Source organism: Epinephelus fuscoguttatus, linkage group LG9 (genome assembly GCF_011397635.1).
Source record: "Epinephelus fuscoguttatus linkage group LG9, E.fuscoguttatus.final_Chr_v1".
In the NCBI taxonomy this organism is placed as follows: domain Eukaryota; kingdom Metazoa; phylum Chordata; class Actinopteri; order Perciformes; family Serranidae; genus Epinephelus; species Epinephelus fuscoguttatus.
The window spans coordinates 42,317,164-42,330,720 of NC_064760.1; the positions used below are offsets into that span (position 1 = coordinate 42,317,164).

Below are 13,557 nucleotides of genomic sequence, written 5' to 3' on the forward strand. Positions count from 1 at the left end.
AAACAAAATAACACTGAACATATCTGCTTGTTATGCTACTGATATTAATTGGGATATTTTTAATGAGCTCAATGACATTTAATGTTTAATGTGTTGCACTTCTCGAAAGCTGGGCTCATAGGAGACCACCTGACTCTCCCAGGGGAGGGGCTGGGGGAGAGAGGAAGATGTCGGGAGCCTGGACAAAGCTCCGCACGGAGCACGGACGGTTCAGAAGCAATTTGGAACAAGTAAATAGCAATTAATAAACAGACAAAGTGGTCTTTAAACTGCATATATTGCTAGCAGATCTATTTTCTGGCCTGAAGTGCGGCTGTGACTAGTTCTGAATGTTGGCTTTGGCAGGCAGCCGCTCTCTCCTCTTCCTCGTCACCCCCTCGCTCTGAATGTAGGTATGGACTGTAGCGCTATATGGCGTATACTGCCCCCATCAGTTCCGGAAGAGTCATAGCACCGATTCTTATGCTGGTATCGGTTCTTCCATTTTTTTTAAAAAAAAAAAAGAGTATCCCCGGGGTTTTTCATCATGGTATCGAAAGGTATCGTGAGTATCGGTTCTCATGTCATCACTAAAATAAATAGCACATGAAATTCCCACTTAAATCACAAATTGAGCAAATAAGATACAGCATGTTTATTAGTGGCGGCATGGTTAGCACTGTCGCCTCACAGCAATAGGGTTCCTGGTTCCAAGCTCAGGAGTTGTCCATCTGTCTGTCCATCCCATCTTTGTGAACACAATATTTCAAGAACGCCTCAAGGTAATGTTGGCACAAATGTCCACTTGAGCTCAATTATGAACTGACTAAAGGCCCGTTTCCACTGAAGAAGTTCCTGGTACTATTTGGGGGGCAGGAACTACTACAGGAACGTCCCCTCGCACAGTCCTCTCAACCGCCGTGTCTCCACTGAGAACGGAGTAGGAGGAAGGTTCCTGTAAAATTGCCGGGCTCTGGATGTAATGTAATTGTTGCGCGACCATTTTGGCCGGGGCGACGTAGTGGCGTAGGGACGCTGTTAGCTGTTAGCTGATGGCAGTGTCTGTAATAAAAAATATTTTTTCCAGCAGATGTCTTAGTTACAATACGATTGAGCTAACTGGAGTAGTTTCATGTCGTATCCGACAACGGGAGGCTTTTAACAGATGACGTCCTGATGTTAGCTTTGCTGCTGCTGTTAGCTGTCCCTGTCAGCTGCAGCCACTGATGCTTTCTAGACATCGTGATTTCCCAAAACTGAATAAATACCATACATAGCAACACAAAACTGCTTTGCTAGCTTAGTCATGTTGTAACTAAGATATCCGCTGGAAAAAATATGTTTTTCACGGACCGGTTATTGAGTTTGTTTACATGGTGGTGGAAGCTACAGTATGAACGAGCTAACTCTCGTCTGCTGAGTTTTAAAAATGCCTGCTATTTTGTTACTTTCTGCTGACGTCACATTCCGCCTTGAGTATATCCAATCAGCACCAAGTAAACCCCAAGCCCCAGCCAGGAGTAAAATTACCCCTGTGGTGGAAACGGGCCTTCAGTCTTGGTGGTCAAAGGTCAAGGCCACTGTGACCTTGTCTGTCTCATTCTTGTGAACATAATATTTCAAGTACGCCTTGAGTGAATTTCTTTAAATTTGGTACAAAGGTTGACTTGGACTTGAGGATAAATTGATTGGATTTTGGTGATCAGGCATCTAAAATTAAGGTTGCTGTGACGTTGCATCCATCTCATTCCAGTGTGTGTGATATCTCAAGAACAACTTCAGGGAATTTCTTCAAATTTGGCGCAAATGTTCACTTGGACTCAACAATGAACTGATTGGATTTCAGTTGTTCAAAGGTCTCATTCTCGGGACACAATATCTCAAAAACACCTTTAGAGAATTGACACAAATATCCACTTGGACTGAAGAATAAGCTGATTAGAATTTAGTGGTCAAAAGATCAAGGTCAGTGTGACCTCACAAAATTTGGCCAGAATTCAAGAATTCATTTATTAATTATGACAAAACTTTACACAATTGTCTAATAGGATAAAATAATGCAGTGATGACATTTTATAGCCAAAGGGTCAAAGGTCAACTTCACTGTGACATCATAATGTTCTGCATGAAACACTTTCCTGTCATTACTTAACGTCATATCTCATTAACAGAAAACTAAAAGGAGATCTAGTCTCCCTCCACAATGTAGATCAAGAGGCTACTGCCTGAGAAATTTGCATTCCCTAAATAAATAACAGAAGGGGAAATATTATGACATACTTAATGACACTAATAGTACTCTTATCTTGGGTGTCCACCTTGAAACTGTGCTGGTTATATAGATATTCAGTGCTGTCAGGGGGAAGATGTGTGTGAAGCATTCATGGTTTTACAGACATGGATGTAAACTGAAACTGCAACCTGACTGGTACATGGAGGCATACAACCGCGGGATGGTAATTATAGTTAATCTGTAGACAGAGCTGTTAGCTAGCTTTTTCTCTCCTCTTCCAGTCCTCCCTGTCCTAACTCCAGTTTTGCACTGAACGCAAAGACACTTTTGGGAAGACAGCAAACAAGTGTATTTCCCAAAATGTAAGGTTCTTCTTTAAAAAGGGCGCCAAGGTTCTGCTGTGAACGTGTCAGTCTCCAACTTTTTGCTTATTTAATTATGATTTGTCTTATTTTATTACCTGGAGCTGGTTAGATTAAGTTGGAGTTGTTGACAGGGCTGCTGGCAGTAATTGTCATAAATGGGTCATGCAGAAGTGGGAGCAAAAGCTGCTTATTATTCATGAAGCCATTCAGCGCTTATTAATCACAGTCCATGCTTGTATGGACAAGCACTGGCTGTAAGGGAAAAAAAAAAAAAAAAAATCTGCATTTATCTTGGACATTTGTATTTGGGTTTTATACAATGGACACCAAAATGATGTTGTCACATAGGATCATTTCTAAGCAACCACTCTGTAATGATGCAATACTCTTTAGTATGTTTGGCTTCTATTTAAAAAATGTAAATATTGCTAACAAGCAGTAAGGCTTTGAGAGCAGTCGAGAAAATGGTCATAAAATTATCATGAACCAGTGTTTCATGCATTCCTACTGGAATAGGATTAGTCCTGAAAATATGTATTTTACAATGTGCAGCAAACACAAAGCTCACAATGTGTGTAGTAATGATTGGGGATTTATAAACTGAAAGGGGTCTCCAGCATGAGATTAGGAAAGGGATCATTTTTGTTTTGTTGTTGTGGTGAGTTTCCTTTTATAATGTGCCTTTTACCATGACCTGATTAGGACATTGTTAAAGGAAGTGGAACACATGGAAATGATCTGGATCATTGATGGAAAAGATGGAAGTGGTTAATATATTCCTATTACACATAGAGGTATTGTGTAGTGCAACCTGATACCATCAGAGCTCAACAGGCAGGCAGACTACTTTAGGGTCACTACACTTTATTTGCATCACTTCCTTTGTAGCCACAAAAGAATAAAAACAAATAGATTTACTTTCATAGTGTTTTCTACGAACAGCACAGAAACTTCTGTCTAAAAATATGCTATAAATGCTGTGCTTTTTATACATATTTATCTGTTAACTTAAGTAAACTATGACATCAAGACAGCATGATATTGAATGGGTAAGACATGGAACAGTTATGGCAACAAAAGCCCTTTTTCCACCGCAGGAACTTTTCTCATTTACCCGGGATTTTGAAAAACCTTGGAGCGTTTCCACTGAAATTACCTGGGGAAAAAACTTTCCCTCAACCCCAGTCTTTCCCTGAAAAAAGTACCTAGTAGGGGGGTAGGACTTTTCAGATTACCCGGAATTCATGAGGGGCGGGGCTGTGTGCTGAAGAACGCTGATTGGTGGAACACACACTTGCAGCGTTCTGCACTTCCTGGCACGTGCAGCCACTGCAAACTTTATTTCAAGCTTCACTTCCTTTGTGTTTTGATTAAGGATGGGTACTGAAACCAGGTACTAAATTAGATATTAGATTAGAAATGATCAAAGACCGTAGTATTGATAAGCGCTAATGGTATTGGTTCTTTTGTGCCAGCACTGAACTCCTCCACATACACATGCATACACACTCACTCTCTCTCTCTCTCACACACACACACACACACACACACACACACACACACACACTCTCTCTCTCTCACACACACACACACACACACACACACACACACACACACACACACACAGTATGGTGTCCACAGACTCTTATCTATTGTTGATCATTTGTGTTTAATTGTTTCTGGTTAATTCTATTGAAGTTACACCGAGGACAGTAATTGTTCTTAAGCATGACAGTACTTTTACTTAAGTATAGTCTTATAGTAGTAAAATGTGTCAACATTGTGGTAGAACAGTCTTCAATATACCTCAAACTTATGTGCTGATGACCTTGAGAGACATACAAAATGACTTGTCTGTATGTATTTCTTTTTAAACTCTTCAACTCTCTCCACAAGTACACTTCACACTCTTACATTACATGAACATACCTCTAATTTATAAGGTCTAAAATTACTAATAGTGCCTTGAGGCGAGCCTCCTCAAGACAAGTTCTAGACAAATTAAGTTTGAGATGTAAACTTTGGCCATCTGTCTGCGAGAAAGGAAGAACAGAGTGTAATTATTTCATCACATCACTGCCTCCTACGAACAGATAAATGCTCTTAACACCTTTCTTAAGGCTCTCCTATCACTCATTGCACACAGGGCAATAACACTAACTGCGTTAGAAAAGATCAGAGATCTCTTAGTGAATGAGTTTTCCCCAGCTATAGGCTTACAGTAGCACTGATAGCAGTCCTCAGTCTAATAGGCAATGGTGGCTGTTATTAGGGGATGTCCGTGATGTGATTAGCATTAACAGGGCCGGGCTAAAACAATCACATTAACAGCTGCTGGGAAGACGAGCTGTCAGACACTTCACTAATAATTACATGTTAAGTGCAGGAAGGCAACCGCGGTGCTCACATTAGGAGTAAACCTCAGTAGCAGCAGAGAGGTGAGACCTCAACTAAATGCTTTCAAGTAGCACAAACGGCAGAAGGGCCAAGGCCAGCTCCTAATGTGAGGAACTGAAAATCAAAACTGTTGACAGATAGTTGGTGGTTAATTTTAGAATGTAAAAATGAATACCTGGAAAACAAGGGCGACACTAATTATTAAAAAAAAAAAAAAAAGTACAAATACTGTTTTTCCTGAGAGGCTTTTTGTTTTTGTTTGACCACTTGTAAGATGGGGAGTTAGGGGGTCCTCCACCACAAAATTTTTAGTGGCAAACATGTAATTTCCACCATTCTGGTGATTTTTATGCATCAATTTGGGCCTTTTCTGCATCACTGTATGTGTAAATGACTTTAATTTTGTCAAAAGTCCTCTACTTTTTATGGGGGAACATGTTCCCCCACCCCCGAAATGTACGCCTATGGCACCAATAAAAATCTCAGGGTGGAACACCAGAACCAAAAGCCAAAATTAAATTTAAGGAACTAAGGCTAGAACTATGTCAATATGGAGAGATAAGGAATCATATACTGATTTAGTTTTTATTATTTTATACAAGTGTACCAGTTACTTCTATGTGGGGGACATGCTCTTCATTACCCATAACTTGGGGGCTCTGGGGAATCTGTCTATTGTTGCCATGGAGTCAGTCAGTTAGCTATGAGACACAAATTGAGCCCCCTTTTTAAGCTGAAATTTGTTGACATTTTGATGAACTGTTGCCATTATAAGTATGCAGAAAACGCTATCAGCAGCTCTTGTCTGCAGTGTACACATGGATGTACAGACAACTATCACTGGATTACTCTGATAATGAAGACAGTTTTCGCCAGCAATATCTGGGCTTGTAGTGCCTTTTTCTCTATGATTTCTTTTTTTATTTATTGATGTTCACAATGGACATAGGAGACAGTGGTATCTTTGGAAAGTGTAAGTCACACTAAATATGAACATTGTGTATTGTATTGAGCCAAATGACAGGCCAGACACTAATACCTAACTTCCTGTTATGTTTAGAACACCTGCATGAAGCTGTCCCTTTAACCTCACACTGTATTTTTACCTCACATCCCCCGCTCCATGTCGCCCCCTGAAGGTCAGCTAGATGCACCTTATTCATGGGTGCTGCTATTTTGGGTTGCACTAAGATATGAAACATGACCTGACTAGTGCAGCACTTAAAATAAGGATGTAGTCAATCCAAAAAAAGCAGAGGCATTTCTTTCAAAGCTCACATCTGAAGGCATCATTGGACTGTGTTTTGAGCTTGCTCCCTGAGCAGGGCTTGCAAACACAGTTTTACGTCTTTATAATGAGTGTGACAAGTGCAGCGTTATTCTATCTTATCTTTATTATAAAGATATCAAGACACTAGCCAAAACTAAGACAGTAAATCCCAGGTTGTAAATGTGTTATTTTGCTTATTGCAGTCATATGACTAGTATGAGTATTAGGGTCCCATTTTAAAGAAACCATCCATCCATCCATCCATCCATCTTATTATCCAGGGCAGCAGGGTGAGCAAAGTACTCCAGACATCCCTCTCCCCAGCAACGCTTTCTGGCTTCACCCAGGCCCAGGCCAGGTGAGATATACAGTCTCATGCAAAAGTTTGGGCACCCCTGGTCAAAAGTTAGTTTACTGTGTACTTAAGCAAGTAATAATTTGCCTGATTTCCCAAAGGCAAAAAGTTGAAGATGAAACATTTTTTCACTTTTTTTTATTTCTTTTACAGTCTCAAAATAACAAAAAGAAAAATGGCCTTAAGCAAAAGTTGCATGGTCTGCATGGTCACTACTTAGTAGCACCCCCCTTGACAGGTATCACAGCTTCTAAACACTTTTTGTAGCCAGCTAAGAGTCTTTCAGTTCTCGTTTGGGGTTTTTCCACCCATTCTTCCTGCAAAAGGCTTCTAGCTCTGTGAGATTCTTGGGCCGTCTTGCATGCACTGCTCTTTTGAAGTCTATTCACAGATTTTTAATGATGTTTAGGTCGGGGGACTGTGAGGGCCATGGCAAAACCTTCAGCTTGCTCCTCTTGAGGTAGTCCTTTGTGGATTCCTAGATGTGTTTAGGATCATTGTCCTGATGTAGAAATCATCCTCTCTTCATCTTCAGCTTTTGTACAGATGCTGTGATGTTTGCTTCCAGAATTTAACCTCTACTTTATCCAGATCTAACTTCATCAGTCCACAGGACTAGATGTTCCTTTGCAGTCTTCTGATGCTGAATTTTGTGGTTAGGACAAAGGGAAGGTTTTCTTCTGAAGACTCTTCCATGAAAGTCATATTTGTACAGGTGTCACTGCACAGTAACTGGGATTTTGATTTTGCCTTTCTAGCAATCCTACAAACAGCTCTCTCTTCCAGACCTAAGCTTGACCTCCACAGTTCCTGTTAACTGCCATTTCTTAATTACATTACGAACTGAGAATACAGCTACCTGAAAACACTTTGCTATCTGCTTATAGTTTTCTCCTGCTTTGTGGGCATCAGTTATTTTAGTTTTCAGAGTACTAGACAGCTGTTTAGAGGAGTCCGTGGCAGCTGATTGTTGGGACAAAGTTTCAGGAGTCAGAGTATTGTGTGAACTGTGAACAAGCCATAGGCCTAACAAGCTAATTGAGAGATTAAATGTCTTGAGGTGCCCAAACTTTTGCATGGTGCTCCTTTCCTTTTGTTCATTCCAAAATTATGCAAAACAAAAATAATACAGTAATCTTGCTTGAAATGTTGAAAAGCATGTCTCATCTTTAACTTCCTGATCAGAATGCCTGCCTGAACCTGGCCAACACAACAGATTAGCTCTACTCCGAGCTTCCTCCTGGCGTCTGAACTTTTCACCTATCTCTTAGGTTGAGGCTAGCCATCCTACGGAGGAAATTCATTTCAGCCATTTGTATCTGCAATGTTGTTCTTTCAGGCAGAAACTCTCTCTACCCAGAGGGGTAACCCACTGTTGGATGGATGGCTTTACTCTTATGAATGCTACAAACTCAGTATTACAAGAAAGGGATTGCTATATTTGGAGAACACAATGCTACATGTTATGAGTAGATTGGGTAGATCAGATCACATATGCATGTTTTCGCATTTGCAGACTGTCCATGGTACATATTGTACAGTTTCCCTTGCAGAAGACCGGTGCTTTGACTAAAGCATCACTTCTCTATGACCACTAATAACACGACTTGTTTAAAATAAATCAAAGACATAAAGTGAAATATAATACTCACTGTTATATAAATTTCATTTTTTATGTCTACATTTACTATGTCATAATTTACGATTAACTCATATCACAGCAGTGCCTGGACAGCGTGACGTGTGTGGTTGTGCTGCTGCCGTGGTCCCGCCAGATGCCTCCTGCTGCTGCTGCCATCATTAGTCATTAGTCATACTTCTTCTGTTATTATACACATATGATTATTGTCACACATGTATACTGCCAGGTATTAATACATACTTTCAACATATTGTACTGCAGTAACCAGAACTATAACTATAATATTATTACTTTCATTAATGTTGTTGTAAGATACTGTCATTACCTGCATCTCTCTCTCTCTCTCTCTCTCTCTCTCTCTCTCTCTCTCTCTCTCTCTCTCTCTCTCTCTCTGTGTCATATGGATTACTGTTAATTTGTTATGCTGATCTGTTCTGTACGACATCTATTGCACGTCTGTCCGTCCTGGAAGAGGGATCCCTCCTCAGTTGCTCTTCCTGAGGTTTCTACTGTTTTTTTTTCCCCGTTAAAGGGTTTTTTTTGGGGAGTTTTTCCTTATCCGCTGTGAGGGTCTTAAGGACAGAGGGATGTCGTATGCTGTAAAGCCCTGTGAGGCAAATTGTGATTTGTGATATTGGGCTTTATAAATAAAATTGATTGATTGATTGATTAATAATTCAATAGAAAACATTTGTCAAATTAACTCCTTGGTCCTTGGAATTGACAAGATACCTGCAAGTGTTTACTCCATGAAATCAATTGTATGCTTCTTCTATAAAGGCCACATAAATCTCTATTAAATCCTCCTGCATTCTTAGCAGCTTACTGACAAAGAATCTATCAGGGAGCGCTGAGAGTGGTCTGCCTACGTAGGCTCAATGGCGAGCTGCCATCCTTCTGATCTCTTACTAGGTTGGTATTAACTCTCTTGGTCAAAATTCTACTTATACATGATTGTGTGGTTCCAATGTTCATTAAATGGTTTGTTTGATGTATTAGTAACACTTACCACAGCGACTGCCTCTGAGGCCAGGAGCTCCTCTGCTGACATCACAGTGTAGTATGCAATGTTGGTCAGCACGTAGCACGAAGTCACAATCCCCATGGAGATACAGATAGCTAATGGCACAGTCCTGATAATACCAAAAGCAGTACACTGTCATTCACTTGTGTGTCACTCACTGTCATTTCACCCTTTTTATGACCTCTGCTTTTCTCCTTCTGTGCATTATTCATAGACGTGTATAAAACACTATCCCTTTAAGAGATTGTGGTCATTTCAGGTAATTCTGTGAGATAATGTTGGAAAGAAGATTTATCAGACTTCAATATCTACTAATAGATACTTTCATTGTTGGTTTGGGTCTAAACATGAGATATATTGACTGTTGAAAATCATATTCACTCTCTTTTAGCTCTGGTTTGGTCTCCAACAACTCTAGAAAAATATTTAGTTGCTAAATGCTATGCGATGGTCAACAGCTAGTGCCTAATTGTGTCTGTGCTATGCAGGTAGTGTACAGTGGGTTTTGAAGCAGACAGACAGCAGACAGCTGTTACTGGTGGAAACCAAGCTAATGAGAGCCATGAGAGGGAGCCAGTTTAGTACAGTTGCAGATTGCAACACTAATCCGCTCTGTGTAGCTAAAGGGATGTGCAGAGTCTTAGATTACTTTATTGGTTCATTACGGTGAGTGACTCCTTTTACATATTAGTGGTCATGCTGCCTTTTGTTAATATAGAAATACTGATAGCTATGGCTTAATTTACCTATGTGCAACTACTGAAAAAAATATTTTCCTTTCGGTTTTAAACTGAGCAAATACGGAAGAACTATACAGATATGATTACACTTACCGCTCAGGGTTATCTACCTCCTCTGTCACAAAGTTCAAATAGAACCTGCAAGAGGAAACAGGCATTGTATAACCCTCAGTGATTAATAAATGGTTAACTGAAGCATAGACGTAAAAATAGCTATGGAACAAACTGAGACTACTTGAGATTATATTGGATAACTGGTCCTGTAAGGATGAATGTATGTTTGAGTTCCTGTGTACGTGTGTATGAAGACCATACCTACCACCCAGCATATGCATACATCCCTGAGTAGAAGGCCAGTGGCATACCAGACAGCTTCACATTGCTCAGCTCAAAGGCATTCTCAAAGTTTGTGGTCTCTCCTGCAAACACACACACACACACACACACACACACACACACACACACACACACACACAAAGACATACATTTCTTCTTGTTGACATTTTGAAGCACTGTAATTGCTCCTAAATGAAGAAGGATTGTTGCAGCAATGGAATGATCTGTGCAAATAGCTCTTCCACAAGACCTGGGGTGATCATAGCAATAACAATAACAATAACAATAATAATAATCATAAAAGTAGTTTAACAATAAAACAGATAAATGGAGCAGTACTCCGCCTTATTAGTTTCGAAAAATACACTCCTCTGCACAACACAGGTACATCAGACTCATTAAATCACTCAGTGTAATCAGTGTTCTGTTTTATAAAGGAATGCACATTTATAAGCAAAAACTGCTCATACAAACACATAAACCAATCTAATAGGACAATAACGTTGTACTGAATTGTTGAGAGCCATGAATTGTTTGTAATGATCATTGTGTGAAGACATACAGAGGTGAATATAGATATCTCAATGATCAGATTAATCAGGTATCTAGGTAGTAGGGGTGAGGGAAAAAATTGATACAGCACAATATTGCGAAATTTTGTGTGGCAATATTTTATCAATACACAGACGCGAAGTATTGATCTTTTATTATATACATCATTAATTTTTGCAAGTACACATTTAAATGCAACTTCTGGTACTAGAATAATAACATCAATTGCTTTTTTGGTCCACTAGATGGTGCTGCTGTTTTTCTTTTTCCTGGTGAGGTCAGCAGAGGTCTCAGTCAGTGGCATTTGGCAGTAAGTTCATCAAAACAAAGATGGAGGCACCAGAGAAAGACACTAGAAATGTGCCGTTCCGCATTTCAAATAAACATGTTTAGTCAAATAAACATGTTTACATGTTTAGTCAAATAAACATGTTTACAGCCTGGTGAAAATAACAGTTTTGTTTTCTGTAGCTAATTTTCTCATTCATGACACTGAAGGGGCTGGACTTCCAAATTCTATATTTATGGGGGCGCCTAAATGTGTTTTAAAATGTAGGAGCAAACTTTCAAAGATACATAATTGGTGGAGGATCTAGGGGTTCCTCCCCCAGAAGTATCATAGCACTGAGACAGCACTAGTTAAAATTAAAAATGATCTTCTGATTGCTTCAGACAAAGGACTTGTCTTTGTAGTTGTTTTTTTCTTAGATCTTAGTGTGGCATGTGACACAGCTGACCATCAAATTCTGCTACAGAGACTGGATCACTTAATTGGCCTAAAAGGTTCTGCACTAAGCTGGTTGAAATCTTATTTATCTGACTGTTTTCAGTTCGTTCATGTTCATGATGAATCATCTCTACGTACTAAAATTTGTTTTGGAGTTCCACAAGGTTCTGTGCTCAGACCAGTTCTGTTCACTTTATACATGCTTCCCTTAGGTAACATCATTAGAAATCACACTGTAAATTTCTATTGCTATGCAGATGATACACAGTTGTATTTACTGATAAAGCCAGAAGCAATGGCTCAATTAAGTAAACTTAAAAAATGCCTTAAAGACATAAAAAACTGGATGAGCACCAATTTCCTGATGTTAAATTCAGATAAAACTGAAGTTACTGTTCTTGGCCCCAAACAACTCAGAGACTCTTTATCTGATGATATAGTTTCTCTGGATGGCATTGCTCTGGCCTCTAGCACTACCGTAAGAAACCTCAGAGTAATATTTGACCAAGATTTGTCTTTTAACTCCCATTTAAAACAAACCTCACATTTTTTTCATCATGCGTAATATTGCAAAAATTAGTGGTCCACGCTTTTGTTACCTCTAGGCTGGATTACTGTAATTCCCTATTATCAGTTAGTGCTAATAAGTCTTTAAAAACTCTCCAGCTAATTCAGAATGCAGCAGCACGTGTGCTGACAGGAACTAAGAAACAAGATTTGCAAGCTGTTTTAGCTTCTCTGCACTGGCTCCCTGTAAAATCCAGAATTGAATTTAAAATCCTACTGTTAATTTATAAAGCTCTAAATGGTCAAGCTCCGTCATATCTTAGAGAGCTCATAGTGCCATATTATCCCACCAGAACACTGCGCTCTGAGAACGCAGGGTTACTCAAGGTCCCTAAAGTCTCCAAAAGTAGATCAGGAGCCAGAGCCTTCAGTTATCAGGCTCCTCTCCTGTGCAATCATCTTCCTGTTGCGGTCCGGGAGGCAGACACAGTCTCCACATTTAAGACTAGACTAGTTAGGGCTCACTCAGGCTTGCCTTGGACCAGCCCTAGTAAGGCTGATATAGGCCTAGTCTGCCAGGGGACCTCCTATAATACACCGCCTATAATACACCAAGCACTTTCTCTCCTTCTCTCTCTCTCTCTCCTTTGCTAACACTAATGTCCTGTTACTGCATCTTGCTTACTCGGCTGTACTGCATGTCACTAACTCAGGTTCTTCTCCAGAGCCTTTGTGCTCCACTGTCTCGCAGGTTAACTCATATCACAGCGGTGCCTGGACAGCGTGACGTGTGTGGTTGTGCTGCTGCCGTGGTCCTGCCAGATGCCTCCCGCTGCTGCTGTTATCATGAGTCATACTTCTACTGTTATTATACACATATGATTATTGTCACATATGTATACTATCAGATATTAATACTTTCAACATATTGTACCACAGTAGACAGAATTATTATTATTATAATATTATTACTTAAATTATTGTTGCTGTAAGCTACTGTCATTACCGTCTGTCCTGTATCTCTCTCTGTCTCTGTCTCCCCTTCTGTCTCATTGTGTCATACGGATTACTGTTAATTTTTCATGTTGATATGTTCTGTACGACATCTATTGCACGTCTGTCCGTCCTGGAAGAGGGATCCCTCCTCAGTTCCAGAGGTGCCTACAATTTTTTTCCCCCATTATTTTTTTTTTCCCCTTATCCGTTGTGAGGGTCCAAAGAACAGAGGGATGTCATATGATGTAAAGCCCTGTGAGACAAATTGTTATTTGTGATATTGGGCTTTATACATAAAATTGATTGATTGATTGATTGATTGATTATTTTGGTGGTGCATATTCCCAAACAAATGTTATATCAATCAAATGATCAAAAATTATGTGACATACAATGAATATTGGGCCTTTCAGGCCCTTGTGAGTCTAGGACAG

The 13,557-nt window shown here is 39.8% G+C and overlaps 1 protein-coding gene across 1 annotated transcript in view; it reads right to left on the minus strand.

Moving 5' to 3' along the window:
* The window catches only part of slc7a11 (solute carrier family 7 member 11), a 40,259-nt gene that overhangs the window by 10,307 nt on the left and 16,395 nt on the right, over positions 1 to 13,557 (minus strand). The window contains exons 5-7 of the mRNA XM_049585644.1: positions 10,325 to 10,424; positions 10,099 to 10,143; positions 9,251 to 9,374 (exon numbers count right to left, since the gene is read on the minus strand). Of these exons, the coding sequence (XP_049441601.1) occupies positions 9,251 to 9,374; positions 10,099 to 10,143; positions 10,325 to 10,424 (269 nt within the window). The remainder of the gene's footprint in view (positions 1 to 9,250; positions 9,375 to 10,098; positions 10,144 to 10,324; positions 10,425 to 13,557) is intronic.